We start from the raw sequence: 24,134 nt of genomic DNA, 5'->3' as shown, positions 1-24,134 counted from the left end.
GGGCACATTGCAAATTACTTTAATTGTGGCATTTGCATGTGGACTCTAGAAACCTATATAATATTAAACTATAAATTAAAAACATTTCCCTGCAGGTTGTGTAGGGAAAACAAACCTGTTTATTTTAAAAAGAAATCCGGCTTGAGCCATTGACAGAAAGCACTGAGCATATACATTCATAATATTTTATGAATCGACACAATTATTGCAAGTGGGCTGTCTCTCCTTGCCTTACTCAAACAAAAGGCTTGAAGAATTATAACAGAACAGTTTTCACTACCAGCAGCCACCCCAGTGCCACCTCATGGGCACCCAAATCCGCTCAGGAACCCTGACAACGCAACCCTCCCCCCCATATGTACCTTAAACTTTTATGCCCCAATCAGGGGGGTTCCCAGTTTCACAATTATAGAAATTTGCAATGTGCCCAGTCCAACCCTGCTGGTGTACCCTGTACCCAAAATAATTGTTTTACCTTCAATAAGGATTAATAATATATTAGCTTGGATCAAGTATAAGGTACAGTTTTTTTATTCCATAAACAATTTTAATTATTTGACATGGAGTCTATGCCGTAATTCAAAGCTTTCTGCAAAATGGGTTTCTGGATAACTGATCCTATACCTATACAAGGGCATAAGATTGTTGACTGAATATTGTCATTATATAATTACCATTATATATGCTCAAAGTTATATAATTTCACAGCACAAATTGCAATTTAAAGAGTTTAGAGACTCTGAGCCTTTTAGATATGGGTTCCATAGTCTACTACAAAGGTCTTATTGTATACTATTATAAACATAATTAGAAATTCAGGCATAAACCATGACCGGACTGCTGATCTTTTTCACAATAATGCTGCAGAGATATTCCGCGGGGAAATCTTTTTCTCTACAACGGAAAAATGTAAATGTGTTTTTGTTTTTGAACTCTGTATTACATAATGGACCAATTTACTAACTACCAGCCAATCATATTTTTCAACTTGTTTCTGGATGATCAAAATGAATTGCTAACTAGTTGCTATGGTTACAGTATATCGCCTATGTAAGTAAATTAGGGTCACAGAGTACTGAGGCAAATATAAAACCGATAATAATAGGTTAGTAATATAATTACCGATAATAATAATAATATCCATTTAAAGGGACAAATACAGTACATAACAATGAAATGATAAATAGCTGGGTTAAAAGCTCATGATTCTATGATTTTTTGTTTCATAAAGATACAATATAGTAGAATATAATAGAATTAAATCTTTACATATACTGCTTTCACATAGCAACAACGATCTTGGAAACTTATGCCGGTAGATTATACAATTCTCAGCTGTTGTGTACTCCATCAATGGATTCTGTGAATGTCAACCACACAGGAAAAGAAACTGAGGGCTCTTTCATCTATTATCTGATTGTTAAACTTTTAACCCAGGTGCACTAAAACCATAAAATCCACCTTGAAAGATATCATTGAGTTTAGTCCCTATAGAAATCCCTTAAGTAGATTTGTATGGAATATAATTGTCTCCCAACTGAAATATTCACCAAGAGACTGACAATACTGGGGTATCTACATCGAGAGCAGACCCCTCCTCCTATTTTCTTTGTTAATGAAAGATCTGAAAAGTCAAATGCTCTAAACCAGAACAGAGAAGGTCTGTCTTACCTCTGTCATATGACAGTCATTATCCCTTACCTAGAAGACTAACTACCTATTACAACAAAGTAGGTTTTTGTATTTGTAACCCTACCTCCGAACAAGACTGTCAGGGGTTTAACTCAGTGACAGATATTACATTCTAAGTATTTGTTGCAGAGCTTAAAATATAATGGTGAGGGGATTAATTTACCCATCATCGGTTTTTATCAAAGAGTTTTCCTTTAAGACCCACACAATCAAGACCACACAAGCTGACCCCACAGGACAGGTCTATAAACTGTGCACCTGGGCAAGACCCAGGAAATCCCTAGAAAGCAAGTGTGAGTTCCCATGATAAAGATGTCTGACCACCCAGCACATGATAAGGTCCATTACAGCCATCCGCAGATAAAAGGCATTGAAAGAATCTGTGCATTGTTCAGCTCTATGAAAGTAGGTACTAAATACAACCCTGACACTGATATTATTCATAAGCCATGAATGAAGGGTCATTTCATTTCACTTCAAAACTTTGTTTTGCTTCCTGAACGCGGCCAGATAATTAAACCAAACCGTTACAATCCAACAACCTGCAGCACAATATGCCATAAAAAACTATATATAGATCTCACTGGAATATTAGAATCATAGAACAGGAAATATTTCAATTCAAATGAAGGTCAAGAAGTGCTGGTTTCCTTTGCAGATCCCATTTTTTGCCCAGGTTTTTGCTAGCAGGAAAAATGGCATTGTTTGTTAAAACAATGGCGAGTCTATTGTATATAATATAATGTAGTGCACTTGCTAGAAACGACGGGCTTTGCTGAATAATAATGCAGATGCCCAGCTCAGTTACAAAGCACAAAAGAGAAAGGTGTATTGTAAACACAGTTATAAGATTTCTCTGACAGTTTGGCTTGGAGTTCTTGGAGATACATTTCTGACAGTTGCCTCTCCCTGGTGTAGAGTTAGAGCTGTAGCAAACATGGAATTAGTAAGAGAGAAACTCTTTGATTCTGGAATATTAGCATGGTCATCAAGCTAATACATAACTATCTACAGTTAGAATTGTAAACTCTCAATGGCATCTGCTTGGTCTTAGCCACATATATACAACTGTATCAGCTGAGACAATTTATTTCCTAGGGGACCACCCCTGCTGCATACAAGAAAAACAGCAATGACTGCAGTACTTGTTGTAGTAAGTCTGAACATGATATCAGCACTAATGTCTCCAGCTTGCTCTACTCCCTGCCCCAAGCAGTAGCTGCTATTCTCCCCTATCCAAAAAAGCTTGATGCTCATCAGAGCAAACTATATCTTACAGTTCCACATTAAGTAGGTCCACTGTCTGTTTCTGGACAGAACTACCACTGGTGCAACAGATACAGGTTGGGTTGGCACATGTCAGGGGGCCTAATGAGTCTTAAAAATTCATATATTAAGAGATAATCTGTGACCAATCAGATAGTGTACTACACCCTGTGTCTCCCCACCCACACAGAAAAAATGGATAGAGCCAGTTAGTGCTGCAGACTCTTATTCTGTTAAACATCACACTGGCTGTTTTCATTTACTTGCTAAAGTGGGACCTTGTTAGCTCTATAGTTAAGTGCCATCATTTACCATAGAGATATGTAACAGGAATACAAACAAAAGAACAATAAAGGAAGTTATAATGGTGGGTGGATAAGAGCCAAATGTTACTGAGGCACTGACACTATATAGCACTGTAAAGCACTAGGCATTTTCCATAGCACAATTATAGGGAAATATGCTGGAACACAAAGGATACACAGAAGCCTACACCCAAAAGATAAAGACCTGAAAAAAATCAGTCAAGTCATTGAAGAAAATGTAATTCTACTGTGCCCATTTACATACTGTGTAGCATAGAGATACATGCATCAGACTAAAGTGAATGTCAGCTATTTACACAGAGAGAGTTGCAAGAAAAACAGTGTTGTTTATAGATTAAATAATTTGCTCAGCTTTATTTGTTGTCTTCACCTTGTTTTTTGCAGCACATTTTTGTCACATGAAATAATTCTATGAACACAAGTAAACCTTGTAAAGTGGTAGGTCTGCTCAATTACACTTTAGGAATATCAGAACAGAGGTCCCAGTAGCCAATCCCCCATGAACTCTGCCCCAGCAGCTAAATATTTAACTAACGTGGTGCTTCAATGAGTAGCTATAGTGGCATATAAAGGGCTAGGTGGCTTTCTGTACTCTTGCTGATGAAGAACCACAAAGCCACCACCCTCTTTAAGTTCAAATGTGCTAATGTGCAGGTAATTACCTATTCCTGCCTTATATACTATTACTAACATCACAATGATGCCTGTGCAAGAGCTAACATCATTCTGTGCAAACCTACTTCCATGGTACTAGATTACATAGTTTTGTAGAAGAGCTTCTAGCTCTCCCTCCCCTTCATCAGAATGTCTTTTCTTTACACAGATAAGAGATACGTAGTATAGTCTTGGAGATAAGAGTTGTAAACAAAAGCAGATACCATCAAACAGTCTTAAAATATTATCTAGAATGCACTTAGGGGATGTTCTGAAGTACATATCAGTCACATGGGACAAGCAGGGGTAAGGCCAGTGCCTAATGGGTAACATTCCTGGCAGTGTGCTGAAGTCTTACATTATGCCTGAACTCTGGCAATTGCGCTAGGGGTACAGCATTGAGAAACAGCACCACTGCCAATGTCTGCACTAGGGTCAGTGATTGGCAGTTACAAGCTGAATAGCAAGGAGACAATTTTCTAGTCACAATTATTTCATTGATCATCCAACCAGCAATTAAGGGATTGTACTGACGACATAGATAGCAAACATTGCTGGGAAACTACAGTTATCTCTGCTGACACTCGACTTGTGCCCTGTCCTATAGAAAGTCTGCTGTCACCCTGACTAGAAGATGCTAGAACTGCTGCTCTGTAATAGCTACAATGCTACTAGTAAACCTCAATATATCCTGTACACCATTCACCCTTAGGAAGTCACTTGATACTTCCAATTCCAAATGACTATCCTGAAGAGAGAAAAAAAAAAACCTTCCTACAAAAGCTAATCACATGGGTATATAAGAAATTTAAACCCTAAAGAAAACAGTCAATGAAACCACAGGCAGCCAGCAGTAATGAGTCAGAGCCATATTCCCTTACATTTGTCTGTGCCAGCTTGTACAAGTGTCACATACATGATAAGATCTGAAGCAGATAATTGATTCTTGATTGGCATCATCTAGTTTGTTCACTAATCAGACATATCTTCTGCCTCAATGCGCACAACATAAACAGGAAAGATTGCACACAGCAGTTATGGAACAGTCGTTCCATGCTTCCGTGAGCAAACATGAACCTACTGACCTACGTTGTTCTCTATATCAAAGGAGAGAGCATTACGTATGTATTTAAATAGTAAGACTATATTAAATGTTTTTGTCCAGTTCTTGTAATGCAGCAGCACTCCAACACTCATAGCTCTGGCCTGAGAGACAACCAGGGGAAAGTACCAAAGTTTCTTTGTAGGCCCTTCATTGATGGAATTGCTAACCAGCATACTCAAATAATGAATGGAATTGAACATATGAAGAATGACAGCTTGGGGCTTCCAGGTCTAAATCTCTAAACACATAATAAATATTTTTTTTCCTTTGACACTGAAAAAGCTCTAATCATTAATTTGCTCCACGTCTCCCTGTACACAGCAAGCACTAGCTTAATAAATGGATTATTCCAACGTCAAAGGGAGAGGCTAGTTTCCTTCCTGAGCCAAAATCACAAAACATCACTTCTGGTATACACTGCAACAGGTTTTGATATACTTTAGGAAGAAAGAAAGACACTAGCAAACAGAATAAAATATGCAAAGCTAAAAATCATTCCAAGCTCTGCAAAGTGACCAAGCTGAAGGATTCCTGCTCATGGCCTGTGTTCCACATGTTGGCACAGATAGTGAAAGACTGCACTGGTCCATTTCTCCCTGTTGGCACAGACATGGAAAGACTGCACTTCTTTTCTCAAATCATCACATGGATATCGGGTCATTTAAGGTATAATCTTTTGCAACCCAGCCAATCTGTGAGCTTTCCACTGCTCATTGCCAATCAACACATAATGGAAATGAAAACAAAATGATAATGAAAGAACCTTGGCCAAGGAGTAAAGGGAACTGGTTGTTCCTGGGTGATATATATGAATTCTAAAAAGAGCTGACAAAGCACTTTCCCAGTTTTGTGAATGTGTACGGACCGAACAAAGGTTGAATGCACTGACCTGATTAAAGGGCTGGAATAATTAGGGATACAGCTGTTTCTACTCATGTGTATGTATAACCTTCACGTGTAAACATTGCATATGTTACACTTATTTAACCTGTGAAGGGCACATAGACGATTACAATGTGATGTAATGGTAAATTCATATGCAATTGCAAATGCAGTCCTAGGCCTAACTCTAGCACAGCTATATGATGGTAAATGAGATTCCAGAATGTTTTACTTGCTCTCTACTTCCCCACTTGGTCTTATTAGGGCTGGGGTTGTTGGACCTTTTCAGTGAAAAAGCTCCTTCGACTCATGACAAGGTGATTTATGAAAACTTTACTATTTCAGCCACTGTTCATTGAAGAGCTAGAGCACAAAATATGTGGTCCCCCTAAATCTTATAATAATTAACCTTATTAAAAGTTAGGCTTCCTTGAGGAAGTAGGAGAGGAAATTCCTGCCAATTCTCATCTGTTCTGGGCCCCCCTAGGGAATATACAGTTTGGGAACTTGCATTCTGGGCATCCTCAATTCCTCCACTGTAGCTCATCAGACATATGTTTAACTCACTTAAATAACCCAGGCATAGCCATGGCCATAATTTAAACATGAAATACTAATGTATAAAGGAATAATTTGAGGCTACAAAGAATAAAAAGCAATTTGCAAATAACAAAGAAGCCTTAGAGCGGAACTACCACCCACAATTAATTGTCCATGGGGTCCAAACAGAGAGATAATTGACACTCCAAAGGATATTATAACTGAGCATTGCAATTCATTAAAAACCCAAATAAAACTACAAATAGCAGTTCATGTATATGCAGAAGATCTTGATGCTAGATTGCAACATGGGCACCACTCAAGCTCTGATGGAATTGCATCTACTAGCAAAGCTCTACCTACAGCTCTAGCCTACAGGTATGCGTGAACTAAGAAGGTAAAGCTAAGAAAAGCAAAGATGGGGAAACGGTGCAGGTCTTAGCAGACCATTCAGTGTCAAGCAGAATGGATTGTGCTGTGTTGGGAAAATGTACAAATCTTGTAAGCACCTAGAAAGCCATAAAATGAGCTTTACTTTACTCAGCCTTTTATAGAGGAACATTTGCCAGTTTCCCTAGCCTTAGGAGATAATCCTAACAGCAGAGCTAGATTATGCTTGTCTGCCTAAGAATGCGATAATGATTCATAGACGCCCTTTGGTTAAGTCATGTTTCCTGGCCCGTTGTACTGCAAATACTCTAAAACTGCAATTCTGCCAGTTCATTCCAAAATATGCCCTCTCCTGCTGTCATTTACATTTTGACATGTGTGGCTGGCGCAAAAATAAAAGAGAAATATGTCACATATTCCCATATATAGCAGAGGGACAGGAAAATGTATTAATAGGTTATACAAACCACAATAAGGAACCTTGCAATTTAAGGGGGGGTAGTTCACCTTAAAGTAGCTTTTAATATGAACAAGACAGTGATATTCTGAGACAATCTGCCTTTGGTGTGAAGAAGAAGGCAAACAATTGAAAACCTATAAAATATAAATAATGAAGACCAAATGAAAAGTTGCTTAGAAATGGCCATTCTATAACATACTAAAAGTTAACTTAAAGGTGAACCACCCCTAAAAGGAAATAACACATATAACAGAACTGTAGCCTCACAGGGCAAAAACATTTCTGGCTGTATGGGTCGGTAACCCTCATGATCCAGATTATCTTTAAATTGGGAACAAGGGTTATCCAGGGGGTGCCAGTGCCTAATGGCTCCAATGACCCCACACTTTTCATCTTGCCTCATGACAAGAATGGACCTGGTTGGAAAAAGACAGGGCAGAAAGGCAAAAGATTCAAAAAGTATTTATATAAAAAAAAAGTTGCTAAGACCAGATCTTTCTGTAACTTCCCCTTTAATATCATTATTATTATTAAAAACTGTAGTTTTATGGTTATCGTATACCATTTTTATAATCGTTCCCATTTGTAAGCTATGAGTCTCAGGCCAGTCTGTGCTGGTCAGTTAAGAGTTAATACATTCTGGAAGCAGTATGTGCACTTACTGTAGCTGCCTCGTAATATAAAGGCATATTCTAAAGGCACTCTCTGAGATAAGAACCCCCACCCCTACATTTCCCTAAACCTGTCATGGTACAGATTAGATTTCAGTTATGATAGTAACCCCACAAGTGGAAGACCTACCACACTATTCATTACTTTGTGCACAAGTCAGCTGTCAGGCATATGAAAATACTAAAAAAAGAAGCTATATATATATCTATATACTTGAAAATTGCTTTTAAAAGAAGTGATTTTTTTAGTTTTCAAGCTGTCAAGACTGAAGCTCCTGAACCTGCAGAAACAAGTCCATGGAGATTTAATGGCCTAATAGGTTGTATCTCAATTCCACAATAGCCTCTTGTTCTTGAGAGAGAAGTGGGAATCCTAATCACCTACAGCCTGCAACTGCTATTTTTGATATGTAGATGCTGTAGTAATTGCAACTTAAAGTACCAAGAAACCCCAAACATAATATAAATGGACCTTGTGATGCCCCAACATATAGAATACCATCTGATTGAAGAATTTCCAGAACCTTTAAATACTGTAAGAAAGAACAATAAACAGCATCATTTGATGCAGCAAAGACAATGATGAGCAGCTTGCAGAGATTCATAGTTCAATTTTTTCAATATCAGGCCTGTTGGCCTCCAGCTGTTGCTAATCTTCCCGAACTGAATTCGTTTTCCGAAGTCGCCTGAAGTTCGGATAACTTTGGAAAACGAAGCGTTCCTAGATTCTAGCCATTGCGGGGAGATTAGTCGCCCGAAGAAAAGGTGATTTGTTGCTGGGCGACTAATCCCCCCCAAATAGCATTGTGTGCCTCTACCCTAACAGGTGAAGTTGTAGCAGTTGCATAACTAGAATATTATAAGCAGAGCTGCGAATTCTTCTTAGTGCCACCCCACCAACCTTGGGAATATAGGCTGTAATAAATATATATTAAATGAGTGCACCAATCAATACCTCCTGGGGCAATCACACAGCAGTTGGTAATTCCACTGCCTCTTACGGTAACACCCTTGAATTGTACTCCAAGGAGACTGGAGAGTCTCCGGTTTGACAGTTCTAATACAATATCCATCTACACCAGTCATGACCTGATACAGAAGTCAGCTGTTCCTGAACTACAACACTCAACATCTTGTGACAGCCAGCAGCTAGCTCTGTAAAGGCTTAATTGCCACCTTGCTGACTTCTTCATTAAGGCTTGTATAAAATAATAGAGGGAAATGAGGGCAGCCCCTCACACGTGAGCTCCTTTACCCCTAGGTAATGAATGAAAAGGTCAGTAAAAGGCAGTGACAGGATGCCATCAGTTGAGCATGAATTCATTGGAGCTGCCTGCAGATGAGGAGGTCAATAACCCAGGGGTACAGCACGTCAATCCCAAGGCAAGATTCACTAAACCCATTCTAAATTACTAAAGCCCCATAGACTGAATGTTGCATATTGTGCAATAGGCTCTGGTTATCATACTGGTTATCATAATGGTTATTATATTGGTTATCCTACTGGTTATTATATTGGTTATCATACTGGTTATCATACTGTTTATTATATTGGTTATCATACTGTTTATCATACTGGTTATCATACTGTTTATCATACTGGTTATCATATTAGTTATCATACTGGTTATCAGACTGGTTATCATATTGGTTATCAGACTGGTTATTATATTGGTTATCAAACGGGTATGAGCAAGAGGGTCGGTCACGCTTCAGAAGTGCTCGGACAATCACATAAAGCAGGAGGGGACAAGTCGAGTATAGTTACCGTGGCGCAGCCGGGTATCGCCAGTTTCAGAGCTTGTTTCTTCAACTCGGCCAGCTTTGCCTGGCAATATGGGCACCATTCTCGGGCCACTGCCCCCTCCGATACAGACGATGCCCCTGCTCCCTCCGGAGGCGGCCGACTGCCTCGCACAACCTCGTCCGCGGACTGTAGCCTCTTCCTATGCACCTCCCGGCCGGACAGTCTGTCTGAGACCTGCACGAGAAACAGACACAGCTCAACTGGACTGAATGCACATTAATACATACATAGAACACAGCTCTCTGTCCCATAGCAGCAGCAGCAGGTACCTATATGTTACATTGGTTTCATGCACAAACAGCTAATAGCGCTACCCCTGTGTTTCATTAAATACTTTCAGGATGACACTTAAATAACCAACAAACGTCCCAAGTGGATCAGACGCAGCAGCGGGTGAGGCGCCACTTACCGACTGTCCCACACGTTGTCCATAGTACGCACTAGTTGCCAGCACAGGTATCATGATTGTATGGCAGCAGCCCCGCTATATGCCCTTGGCTATCAGTCCATAGCAAACAAACAGGCTATTGCTGAGCTCAGGACACTGTGCGCCCCATATAACCGTGCAGCACGTGGGTCTCTAAGTGATATTCCCCTCCATAATGAGCCTTTCCCTTGCTTAGAATCAGAGGCTTTTGCCTGGTGAGGGTCGGAGGGACTGGAGGCGGCAGCTTTCAGCAGCCCAGGACGGGACAGACTAATCACTCAGGAAAGAGCCTGGGAGACTCCATCAGCAGCAGAAAAGGGAGGGGCAGCAGCTCATCTTCCCACTTCCCAGCCACATGGTTTCCCTTTAAACTTCCCCCCACTGAGGTGGGACTGGGACAAGAAATGACACCAGAGAAGGGCCCCTATGAACGACCTGCTGATCACTGTCCCTGACACAAAAGTCAGCAAAGCATAAGCTTTTATATGAATTATATGGGGTCCTTTCCCAGCAGTCCTTTCCCATACCTACACTCTCTTCTTCTTCCATGTATGCTCTATTAATAATGTTGGCTTGCAACCCTGTTACACTGTATATAGAGGAGAGTAAAACATCAGAGAGTGGTTCACTTTTTTTTATATTACAGAATGGCTAATTCTAAGAAACTTTTCTATTGGTCTTCTTTTTTTCTTTCCAGCTTTCAAATGGGGTCACTGATCCCATATAAAAACAAAATGCTCTATAATGCTACAAATGTATTATTTTTGCTACTTTTTATTTCTCCTCTTTCTATTCAGGCCCTCTACTGTTCATATTCCAGTCTCTGCACCTTCAGCAATCTGGTTGCCAGGGTCCAAATTACCATAGAAACCAGGAATTTATTTGAACGAAACTGTAAAGCTACTGAGTAAAAAGCAGAATAAATTGAAAACCACAAGTAATAAAAAATGAAAACCAATTGCAAAGTGTCTCAGAATATCAATCTCTACATCATATAAAAGTTAATTTTTAGGACAACCCTTTTAAGTAAGGATGCATAAATCCACTATTTTGGTGTCACGTGATTTCACCCCGCCCCTAATTTGCAAATGCAAATTAGGATTTGGATTCGGTTCGGCCCAGCAGAAATGTAGGTAATAAGATAAAGTATGTATGGAGGCCCTTCTTGTGTGTCTCTGCAGCAGGAATTTGTGGCACTGGGGCACCTCATATCATTGAGAGCTTGTACCAATCTAGTACGGTATCCCAGGTATGGGACCTGTTATCCAGAATGCTCGGGACCAGGGGATTTCCGGATAACAGATCTTTCCTTAATTTGGATCTTCATACCTTAAGTCTGCTAGAAAATATTTTAAACATGATATAAACCCAAAAGGTTGCTTTTGCTTCCAATAAGGATTAATTATATCTTAGTTTGGATCAAGTATAAGGTACTGTTTTATTATTGCAGAAAAAAAGAAAATCATTTTAAAAATGTGGATTGTTTGGATAAAATGGAGTTTATGGGAGACGGCTTTCCGTAATTCAGAGCATTTTGGATAAGGGGTTTCCGGATAATGGCTCCCATACCTGTATTAGTATTAGGGTAGCATACATGAATAGCAGGATTTCTATGTTTTACTCTGTATCCCTTCAGTGATGGGCTGGATCACTAGTTCTAGGGGCTGTTAAACACCTGTTTCCCAAGTTATCCAGACCCTATCCCTCTAAGCAAGCACTCTGGCTGCAGCCCATATATTGCAAGCCGACTAAAATCAAAGATGACCCGGGTAACTGCAGGCCAGACAGTGTTGTCTTTTGTTCATTTGATATGTTTAATGGGTTAGGACTTAAGAGAGTTTTGTGTTGTTTTCCTTGGGCCTTAAAATACATTTCAGCAGAGGAGGGCCACGGGTCAGACAAACTGACTGCAGCTGTTCAAACGCTTCTCTCTGAGGAAGTGACACATCAATTGACAGCAAATGGAAAAGTAGACATGGCCTACCTGCAGGTAAACATATTGGGGGTCATTTATCAACACTGGGCAAATTTGCCCATGGGCAGTAACCCATGACAACCAATCAGATTGCTGCATTCATTGTCCTACTTGCAGATGGCTTCAAAAAGCTAATCACGGATTGGTTGCTATAGGTAACTGCCCATGGGCAAATTTGCCCAGTGTTGATAAATGAGCCCCACTGTTTTTATACATGTGCTTTAAATGCCTGGTTTCCATAAGAATACCTTAGGTCAGGGATCCCCAACCTTTCTTACCCGTAAACCACATTCAAATGTGAAAAGAGTTGAGGAGCAACACAAGCATGAAAAAGTCCTGGGGGTGCCAAATAAGGGTTTTTGGTAACCCCTATGTAGACTGGCACCCTTTAGGAGGCTCTGGTTTTTATATAGCCAAAACTTACCTCCAATCCAGGAATTCAAAAATAAGCACCTGCTTTGAGGCCACTGAGGGGCAACATTCAATGGGTTGGTAAGCAAAATGTTACTCGCAAGCCTCTGGTTGGGGATCACTGCTTTAGGGTAACACCACATGGGTTCCTCCTTTTTAGGTAGTCTAAAAATACAGCACTAAAGCTTTCCCCAGTATAGACTTCAACTGATATCACCTGTGCCACTGTTTGTCAGTTGCCTGGTTAAACATACTATTGTGTCATTTAAAGATTCTCAAAGCACCCCATGTGATACTAACTTTATAGGAGTCTGCTTTTGGAATATAGACAGCAGCATGCCTCACCAAATGCAGCATAGGGGTCAGTGGCATGATTAGATGTATGGACAGTTTTAGGTTTCAGTAGAGCAGACATTTGCTTTGGGCTCCAGAATCACAGAAGTCACTTGAGGGACAGAATCTCATATGCCAATATTTGGCCCATTCATTGGCTCTAGGGTGGCAAGCTGAGAAATGAGCCACCCATTCGGTGAGATGACCAAACAAGCAGGTCTTTGTTGTGTATATCCTATAAAGTGGTCTACTGTTTGCTAGATTAACTGGAAGAGAGGACATAAGCTGGCCATACACTATAAGATTCACTTGTTTGGTGAGGTCGCCGAACCAGCAGATCTTTCCTCGATATGCCCAACTAAAGTGGAAGAAATTGGGCTAATCCAATCGTTTGTCTTTAAATCCAAACAATCAGATTGGAATAGGAGCCTGATTCGGCAGATTAAATCTGTCCCTGTATGGCCACATAAATTCTGGCTGTGGGTGCAGATCAAACCTGGCAATCAGGGAGAATTGCTGTCTATGGTCCGCAATGGGATTCAAGATAGGCCCTGACATTTCAAGTACACTTGAGGTGGCCATACACTCATCAGTATTATCCTACGAAACAAATATTTGTACAATAGTCAGTGTGTGTATGGCAGGGGATGAGCCAACCAATATCGGCGGAAGGCTTGGATATCAGTCAGCTCGTCGATCAGGCTTTTTGTAAAATTTTCATCGGGTGCCTTCAAAGGCATCGCCCGCTGAATCTGCTGAATTGTCAGTTACAAGTAGAATTCTATTGTTTCTACCTGTATACCCGATGATACAGCTCCAAACGTATGTATTGAACAAAACGATCTTTCCTGGAAAGATCTTTTGCAGGAAAGATTGTAATTGTAATTGTTATGTTATGACCACCAAACAACCCCCACCAGCCCCATAAATAATGACTGTCTAGGGCATCTTTCAGTAGCCCCTCTGGAATTTGCCAGGATCCACAGAAGGCCAGTCCAGGCCTGTATACTGCTTGTTAGATCTCAGAACAACCAACAGTCTGAAGAAGGATTTTTTTGCATAGATTTCAGTTGGGACTTTAGAAACAGCCCCCCCTAATGATCACAAATAGAATATTTACCTTTACAGTCTATGGAGAAGGCAAGCAATATGACAACACTCTCTAATCTAGTATACAGACATGCATGCACAGAATGCCTTCATACAGAATAGACAGTTTAAAGTAACCTAAACAGAAGTGAATTGCCCTAAATTTAGAAAGGATATTTTAAAACATTCTGCAGACGTTTCCCAATAGATTATGTTCCTGTGATTCAACATAATGGAATTTGTGATGAGTATCAACCAATAAAATAGTTGAGACAAAACAGTGGGGGGAAAAGGAGAAATCAGATATATGCTGTGCGGCTGAGAGCCAATACATTTTGCTTCTGAATAATCTTTACTGGCGGCTTAGCAAAATGACTTGTGAAATCTCATGTTGCCTTCACATTTCCCAAATAATCTGCTGTTTTAAAGCTCTCTGAGCTCATCATTTAAGGGAAGACCACCACTCAAAGAGGCAGAATTCAGACCAGCAAATTCCCTCGTTAGCCATGCGATAACGTGACATTTCAACAGCTTCCAGCTCTCCTGGTGGGATAGATTTTAGCGTGATTGTATTACTTGACTCTTAAAACAAAGCATCTGTAGCAGACGGCAGCTGAGACCACCTTTCATATAATGTATATCTGTGCCTATGCACCTGCCCTTGAGACAGACTTTCTCTTTAATACAAAGGGGCCCAGATAGGCCGTGTTTTCTTTCCTCCACCTCTGTCTGTCTCCACTGCTCTATACACACACACACGTACATATGTTAGCTTTCTGAGATGATCAGTTAGTGCAAGCATGCCTGTATGTCAAACACAGGGAGCAATGATTGCAAAGCTAATCCCCTGGAAGATTGGATGTGTGCATGTTCGCAAAGCTCAGAGATTTCCTCAACAGCAACTTTATCCCCTGAATAAATGCACAATTTGCTTCTTGCCATAAGTGTATTCGCTCAGCAGCAGCTGCATAACTGCTATTGAGCATTTACCCAGCGCCACAATGTATTTACTATGGCAGCCTCAGTTCTCTCTGCAACTCTCAAAAGCATAAGGACCACTTGTTTCATTTTTCTGCAATGTAAGGTTAAACATTGTACAGGTATGGGACCTGTCAACAAGAATGTTAGGGACCTGGGTTTTCTGGAGAACTAATTGTCAGGAACACGACCGCTGTCTCTCCAGCATCGCGTCCAAGATTTTGGCGCCCATAGCCAACACGTGACGCACGAAATTCAAAGATAAAAGCTCTTCCAGGTCAAGGGTTCAATGTCTGATTATAGGATTTGCTTGGTGCATTCCTGGGTGCTTCATAATTCATGCTATTTATATTACTGGAATTTTGACCCTGCCTGAACCTTGACCTTGCTTCTAATCTGCCTGCCTATTGGACTTTTGCCTGAATTTGAACTACGATTTCACCTATTTGTACCACAAACTTGGATTTTGACCCCTGGGCTTCCTCCTTGGTCCTGACTACTCCGGCTGGGAGTCGATAGGCCCCCTGACACTAAGGGGCCGATTCATCAAGGGTCGAATATCGAGGGTTAATTAACCCTCGATATTCGACTAGGAACTAAAATCCTTCGACTTCGAATATCGAAGTCGAAGGATTTAGCGCAAATGCTACGATCGTACGATCGAAGGATTATTCCTTCGATCGAACGATTAAATCCTTCGAATCGAACGATTCGAAGGATTTAAATCCAACGATCGAAGGAATATCCTTCGATCAAAAAAACTTAGGTAAGCCTATGGGGACCTTCCCCATAGGCTAACATTGACTTCGGTAGCTTTTAGCTGCCAAAGTAGGGGGTCGAAGTTTTTTTTAAAGAGGCAGTACTTCGACTATCGAATGGTCGAATAGTCGAACGATTTTTAGTTCGAATCCTTTGATTCGAAGTCGTAGTCGAAGGTCGAAGTAGCCCATTCGATGGTCGAAGTAGCCCAAAAAATACTTCGAAATTCGAAGTTTTTTTACTTCGAATCCTTCACTCGAATTTAGTGAATCGGCCCCTAATCTTTCCGTAATTTGGATCTTCATATCTTAACTTTACTATAAAATCATGTAAAACAGAAAAAAAACAATAGGCTGGTTTGGCTTTCAATAAAGATTAATTATATTAGTTTGGATCAAGTACAAAGTACTATTTTATTATTACAGAGGAAAAGGAATAATTTTTTAAAATTCTGATTATTTGGATAAAATGGAGTCTATAGAAGACAGTCTTTCCGTAATTCTGAGCTTTCTGGAAAATGGGTTTCTGGATAATGGACCCCATACCTGTATATAGTTTTTTGCTGCTAATATAAAAATCCAAGATTCTTAGAAGATACCTAATTGTAAGGAAAGGTAAACAAGTAACCACCTATAGCTTAAAAATGACATACAATGTATTTACACCCCAATCAATATATTTAGAAATGGAGTGGCCTACATGCTAGGGTGAAAAGAGGGACCTGCAGTCCCTCTTTCCTTGTGCGTTTTACTCTATTAGAAAGATGAAGGGAGGAGCTTTTGGGAATTAATAAAAGCAGCAAAGTTTGCAAACAGATCTTGTAACCCTTAGCAACCAATGAGTAGGTAGTTTTGTCACATGACTGGAAGCAGATATTGCATTGACTGCTATGGATTTAGGGTTATAGGTTTCAACTTTATGAGCTGGTTTTATGTCATCATTGAGGAAATGCTGAATATGACACATGGAGTTTTCATTTGCAGTCACCTTTGTCATAACTATTTTATGTTCCTGTTATTGAACTCAAATTTAGGACTTGGTAGAGAGATTTGAACCTAATAGAGTAAGTCTAGACTTTATGACTCTAGTTTATATTGAATACTGGGGCTTAATGGGGAGTTACAATTTAATGTTCATTTCTGCCAGTATATTAAACATGCTGATGCAGCCCTAACAGCTCTTCTATACCTACACCTTTGGGTCCTTTCATGTTAGAGAATGATAAAATCTAAAAGTCAGAGATAAAGGAATAATCTTTTTATCTTATGTCAATATACATCTCTTTCCTTCAATCTTGCTCCAAAGGTCACCAAAAATACTGAGCATGTCAAAAAAAAGGACCAAGGCTTGGTACAGCATCTTTTTAAGATTAGCTCTGTGCATAGTCCATTCATGGAAGTTCACAGATTTTTTTTATACTATTGTGTCTCTAATGTTAAGTGAGGCTACCAGAAGCCAGGAGATAGAGAATAGGTGAAAGGTGGGTGTGCAAAGCAAGTGTCCATACATAATAAGAAAGAAAGACTAAAGTATGACAGTCCGAATATGAGGAAAGCTGAAAAAAAGGTATAGTTGTTGGAAGTGCTGTTATCTAATTCAAAAGAGGAATGTTAGAATGCAACCTGTAGGGATCCTTATTTTCTTTTGCCTTATCCATTGCTGGACTGAGGTTAAACAAACCAGCTGTAGGTTTCCACTGCTGAAAATACTGAAGGGGATCCCACAAACAGCCAAGGGTACAGAGCCTGAGTTGGAGATTATAAAGCTTTGCAAACTTTCCTTTAATGCACAACTGCCTTTTATGTTTGTTGCACTTTATCACTTTTAGACCAGACATCACCCTACAGCCATTTTAAATATATTGTATTTGCATTTCTACTTCCACACGGTATTGCTGGGGGTCATCAGTGCAGTGCAGAGTTGTACAGAAGAGATCCCTAAATGATTTATTTAAAAGTACAGAAAAACAATCCTGGAAAGGAAGCCATGTTTTGCTTTAAGCTCTATATCATGGAATACTGTCTAGGTTTAAGTTTGGTTTAACGTATAAGTTAGTTAGCAGTTGTGTAACTACAGCAGTTGCAGGGGGGTAGGAGTACTGGGGCCCAGTAAGGCCCTAATTAAGTATTTTTAATACATATATTTTTTAAATATATCTTGGTAGAACAAGACAACTTATCAATATTTTGGGGCACTAAATTGAATTTACAGTGACTAGTAGTTAGGATCTGATTAACACATGCGATGGCTGTGATTTAAAACCCAGTTGGTGAGCTTCTGACAGAAAAAAATAACTTGAAGGTAACTTGGCTTCCTTCCCAGGATTCCTCCTGTTTTGCATACAGATTAGGCAGGGGGTACTTCTCACTGCAAATATGCCATTTGTGTGAAACCAATTCTCTGCATGCACATATGCTGATCAGATAACCCTGCACTACACTGATGAGCCCCAGTAACAACAAACTGTCTGTGGTTAGGATCTGAGTAGCATTTTTCCCTGGCCTTGATTTAATATATAGTGGCTAAGCATCAGCCTAGAAGATAACCCATGAAAATGGAACTTCTTAAAGCAAAATGTGGGTTCTTTCCCAGATTTCCAACAAATTTCCAGTGGAAACTAAACGTATACAAATATGGTAGATTACAGTTGTCAAGACTATATACTACATGCAAAATGTAAGCCACTCTGTGCTGCCATGAATAATGATCCCACTCCTGTTTGCCAAGGCATGTCTGCACTCATTGTGAATAAGTCCTTTTTGTGCATTCTGTATAACAAGCATCATATGTGTTTTGTCTGCGCTTAGAGAACAAGAAAGAGAAGCCACACCCCCATACTCCAATGAACTCAGCATGAGCTTTATCACTTTATCCATAGCCGATTTCCAAGCATATGGCAAGGGCTGGAGGTACCTGACTGCTTGAATAGGACATAGTATGTGCAGCCTATTTGTTCGCTCTCTAGGGAAGGTAGCAAATTACACTGGGGTCTCTGGCAGGCAGGGATTACATTTTTATTTTAATATAAATGTTTTTCCACTTACCATTTAACAATCAAATGTTACATGGTAGACTGTTTCTTATTAGACTTCAGCATAATACTTTATTCTTTCCATGCTTCCAAGATAAAAACTTAAAGAAGATGGTTTCTTTGTTTGGCCGGAAAATAATGCACTTAATGTGATTTCTACCAATCTGCCAATGTTTTAGCGTCCATGCACTTCCTAAGATAAATAGCATTTCTGACTGCAAATTCCAGTTTTCTGCTGTTGCTAATGTTTACTACATATTTTTCAGTTATAGCGCTACTTTATAACTGAGAAGTCACAATATTTATTCTTGCTTTAAACAAGAACCCAAATGCCCAGGTGAATGGCATAAGTTATCTATGGTTGTTTAATGTAAGGGCTAGTCTCTGGGAAAAAATGACATTGTACAGGGTTGATGCACCTAGCAAAGAAAAATCATCCTGGAGAAAAAAAGATTCAGTACAACACAATCAAAATCTGTATTTCGCACTTTCACTAGAATTATTGCAGAATTCCTAGTTTGATAGGGAATGTGTTTCATTATGCATCATCTGAGGATATTTAAAAAGACACTAATTAATTTAGACAAATAGCTTTACATGTTTTACCTCTCTGTGTACTACTTGGCATTTTAGAAGTAGGTGCAGTCTACCAGCACCCACTCGGATCAAAAGCAGAAGCCACAGTGCATTAGCGCCATCTCGTGGCCAAATGACAGTCTGCCCCCTTTTCCCCCCTCGTGCTCCACTGATCCAATCTAACGCTAAGCCAAGATGACAGTGTGAAGTCTAACCCCAGGGAGGACAGCCTTTTCCACAGTACACTTTCTAATTCCACTTTTCTTTCACTCAAACCCAATGAATTATTCAAGAAGTGGATATTTTTCAGATCTATGTATCGTTATAAAAAAAAGAAATGTCTCTTTTTAATGATCTCACTTCTTTCTATGAATTCCCGGCATATTCGTCAGTTATCTTTAGGGTTCCCAGCCTCTGTGTGGGTGCATTTCTCAGACATTGTCTTATTAACCCACTCGCTGCCATCTCTTTAGCAATGGGCGAATTTAACGATCTGCTATAGAGAGGAACAGCTTGCCTGTGCATTTTCCTGCATACAGGCAATACAAAGCATTCAAGTGGTGTGGTCCCTACAGGTTAAATTCATCTCGGAGCGACAATAATGGCTTCACACATTACATGGTCTGTTGAGTCCTCTAAGGCTGCCTTCCCCTGGGAGATACTTCAAAAATAAACGTGCACGATTTTGCGATTCTGTGGCTCTTTTACATGAACCCTGAAAATAGGTATTTCATTTGGACTATTGTCCAGTCCCCCCAGGGTATAATTATTATTAGAATCACTATTATTGTTGTTAATTGTTTGGGGCGTGGTTAGTGCAGGGTGTTATGTTTTGGTAGCCGAGGATGAGTAGAGTATAACAGTGCTTTATTAGCAAGTTCATGCAGCCATTACACAACACAGGATATTCTGGACATGAGATACAATAGGCAAGAGTCGTTGCACACTTATGAACGCAAGTGAAGCTTGAGCTATGAGAAGAGCATTCTGAAGCAGACAGGGAGAGAGAAAAGTTGAAATACCAAGTGAAACCCCTCTAGAGGGTGTGTAGTCTCATGTGATGTACTTGTTCTGCAGAGGGCATGCTACAGGCAGCAGCGCTGATAAGATTGGGCGGCACAAAGCGCTCCAAGTGGACAACTAGATAACAGCAGGGTTACTTCTAGCAAATAGGCTTGGCACTATAGGTGCTGAATCCATACAGCCTATATTTAGGCAAGCAGCAGCATTTGCACTGGAATAAATCATATAAAGCAACTGAGGCAAAAACTCTCTTCATTTCTAGATGCCGGAGCTGATTCGCATTCAACATTTATCACCTTTACAGTAGAGAGGTATGATCAAAGAGGATTTATGTGCATCTTATACAAACAACTCTGTGTGTACAATAGTCCCCCTGACTGTAATGTAAATGAGTGTTTGGCTTTCTTCCTTTTCCCCAAGGTGGCTGTAGAGAAAGTTCAGAGAGAGCTTTGTGCTGATTGATGATTGGGGATAAACCCCCGGGGCAAGTCCCTACAGACTTCTCTCTAGAGTTACATATTCCTCTTTATTAATAAGTGGCAGGGAAGAGATTACTCCATGGGATGGCAGAGACAGAAATCCCCCTGATGGAGACTGCTCGGGCAGCCACGCTTCTCACCACCTCAGCCCTTCCATGCTGCACTAACTTGCTTAAATATTTCATGGCCTTTAGTAATGGTTCTGAGTCCTCTGATCAAATCACAAGGCAATGTTGGTTTTATGCTAATGCCGAGGTTTCCTACATAGCTACTTGCTTTAACATTTTTTTCTTACTTTTTTTTCACCTATATTGTTCCCACTCTGCCCCTATAATAATATGCATGAAAGTACATGAGCGGTGGGAGAGACATGACAACTGGTAGAGCTACACATTATGAATTTATAAGGGGAAGAATTGTGAGGTTGCTGTTTTTTCTAACACATAGAGGAATCATTATGGATTTAAAAAAAAAAAAGTTAATTTTTATATTCTGAGCGTACCATATCCTTTTAAGGGTCTCAGACAGATATAAAGGTTAACCCTTGCAATGAGAATCGAAGTAGACTAAGTGCATTATGTCCTCGATGCAGAATTACAAGGGTTAGTACAGGTGACCAACATGCCCCTTACATTTCACTACTTGTGTACTACTAGTGTAAAAGTGGGTCAGTGCTATCCCTGGTGCTGAAATCCAGCAGAGTCGCTATCCCTGGTGCTGAAATCCAGCAGGAACTGCACAATCTACACGCACCCAGGTCCACACCCAGATAATCCCAGTAGCTCTGTACACTTACATACTGCATAGAGAGTAATGCTCCCAGGTCTGAGCTATATATATACACACAGAGAGAGTTTACTTACCTTTCCTCTTCTCCTCAAGAGATGACTGGTAAATCCAAAAATGATCTCTGAGTCCAGGCAGAGGGCACCTATCTCCAGCAGGCTGGGGTTTTTCCTTGCCGGGGCAGACTGATCGGATGAATTATCACAAGCCATAGTTAGGTGTGAGATATCCTGCTCCCTGAGCGATACAAACGCGCGTTTTATCCCCTCATTGCGCTGAACTGTGGGGTAGGATTGGGTTTTTGTTCTGTCCAGAGGCAATGCCTGAATCCTCCGAGATGACTCTCACTTTCCCCCCTAATCACACCTTTGATATGAGCTCATAGTGTCCAAACAGCACTCCCTTCCAGGTCCCAGCAGGGCTGCAGCCCACTCCAGCAAGGACACCCCGAGCGATGAGCGACTCTCCAGGCACATCCATCAGCAGCCACACCAACGTGTGAGTACAATCAGTGTGTGCGATATCGTGAGCAGAGCATCATCCGTTCGCTTCAAATCATCGCACACCGGCAGCACCTATAGCAAGATCCATTCACTCGCTCGCACGTGTAACGTGTGCCTCGCTCTGCCAGCCCCTGCCTCTGCCCGTGGGGCTTGTCTCCATCACAAGGTCGGCAGCCATCGCTACACCTGAGACAGAGGCAAAGTAAAAGCACTTGGTAGTGGGGAAAGTAAGCGCTTGAGTCAGGCGCAACAGCTACAAGGAAAGCACTTAGTCGTGTAGTCAATCACGTGGTAATGGAAGTGCAGCCCGTGCAATAAGAGGCAGGTGGGTATCAATCAATACTTATAATCTGTGTTTGTGCAACAAAAGCAGCAGGAGGGGAGCTTGTGAGGAGCAGCGAGTGGAGGCTGCTGTTGTGATCCCGCATAGAGAGGGTCCTGTCCCCGGTGTGATGGGACTAGTCCCAGGCTCAGGAGCGCTATCTCAACACCACTGATAGCGCCTGTAATTGCTGCCTGTCAACGCTCAGTTGAGGAGCCAATCCCAGTGGGGCTGTGTCCTGAGCTCGTGACGTCACCGTCGCACCAGCAGCAGAGTCCCCTGCAGACACTTACTGGCTTCTCTCGCACCTATTGGCAGGGAATCGAGCCCTTTCTTGTCATCTGCTCCGTGCAAATCACTGAGCTCATGTAGCGCATCAATGCATGGAAAGCAACGAGCTCAACTGCCACTTGCTGCTATCTGTCATCTCGCTCATTCGGCCCTGCCTGCGACCATCGCGATCCCTGGAGTCACACTGGGGCACTTTGGCCGAACTTTATGGGGACTTTTTAGCTCCTCTCATGTATCATGCAGCGCTGTTGTTTATTCAACTTATATACATAGTTCCATTATTCGGATACACCTGTTTCTGGAGCTTTGTGCGTTGCCAGTCTTTACAATTAATTGTTTTCGGTCACTGATGCTTATGAGAATCATTTATATACCAACAGAGGGGGATGCCCTTTATTGCTGCTCAGTTGGTTGCACGTGTGTTGCTATTGAGCTCTTTTTTCTTAATTTTTTAGGGAGCAGTACTGTCAGCTGAGGTGATTAAAGGGGTGGTTCACCATCAGGTTAACTTTTAGTATGTTATAGAATGGCCAATTCTAAGCAAGTTTTCAATTGGTCTTCATTATTATAGTTTTTTTAATTATTCGCCTTCTTCTCCTGACTCTTTCTAGCTTTCAAAAGGGGGTCACTATCTAAAGATACACATTTATTGTTATTGCTACTTTTTATTACTAATCTTTCTGCTCTGACCCTCTCCTATTAATATTCCATATTCTCGTTCAAATCAATGCATGGTTGCTAGGGTAATTTGGACCCTAGCAACCAGATTGCTGACACTGCAAACTAGAGACTAAAAAGCTAAATAACTCAAAAACCTTCAATAATGCAATTGCAATATGGCTTATAATAGAGAATTTATGTTAGTTAATAGTGTTGCCATGATCACTGATGGTTTTAAGTCTTTTTCCTCACTAGTTGGATTTACTGCGGAAAGGGGACAGTAATGCTATTAGGGCTCTTACTGACGAGCGGTTGTAGCTGCACTCCCCTGCGTTCCGTTTTTCTGCGTTCAGCCGCAGGGAGGGCAGGAATAGACGCATTACATTTTTTCCAATGGGGCTGTACTCACACAGGCGCGTGTAGGCCCCGAACGCAGGTTGAGATGCAACATGCTGCATTTTTCCTGCGTTTGGCGCCTGTGTGAGTACAGCCCCATTGGAAAAAATGTAATGCGTCTATTCCTGCACTCCCCTGCGGCTGAACGCAGAAAAACGGAACGCAGGGGAGCGCAGCTACAACCGCTCGTGAGTAAGAGCCCTTAATACAATGGCTGCCTCTTTAAATATGCCTTACAGCATGACAGCCACCGTATCATTGTAGTTTGTACTGGTAAGTAAACTAGACTTGTCCAATGCTGG

General features: G+C 40.8%; 1 protein-coding gene across 2 annotated transcripts in view; it reads right to left on the bottom strand.

Moving 5' to 3' along the window:
- The window catches only part of kif26a.L (kinesin family member 26A L homeolog), a 99,790-nt gene extending 77,160 nt beyond the window's left edge, over positions 1-22,630 (bottom strand). Inside the window, exons 1-2 of one of the 2 annotated variants that reach the window (XM_018230605.2) lie at positions 21,738-22,630; positions 9,755-9,967 (exon numbers count right to left, since the gene is read on the bottom strand). In XM_018230605.2, the coding sequence (XP_018086094.1) occupies positions 9,755-9,967; positions 21,738-21,872 (348 nt within the window). In that variant the 5' untranslated portion in view covers positions 21,873-22,630. Of the gene's footprint in view, positions 1-9,754; positions 9,968-10,202; positions 10,550-21,737 lie in introns of those variants that run through there. The other variant, XM_018230606.2, reaches the window with a different exon arrangement.
- Between the last annotated feature and the right edge of the window lie 1,504 nt (positions 22,631-24,134).

This window comes from Xenopus laevis, chromosome 8L (assembly GCF_017654675.1).
Source record: "Xenopus laevis strain J_2021 chromosome 8L, Xenopus_laevis_v10.1, whole genome shotgun sequence".
In the NCBI taxonomy this organism is placed as follows: Eukaryota; Metazoa; Chordata; class Amphibia; order Anura; family Pipidae; genus Xenopus; species Xenopus laevis.
This window is presented reverse-complemented; position numbering and strand designations above follow the sequence as displayed.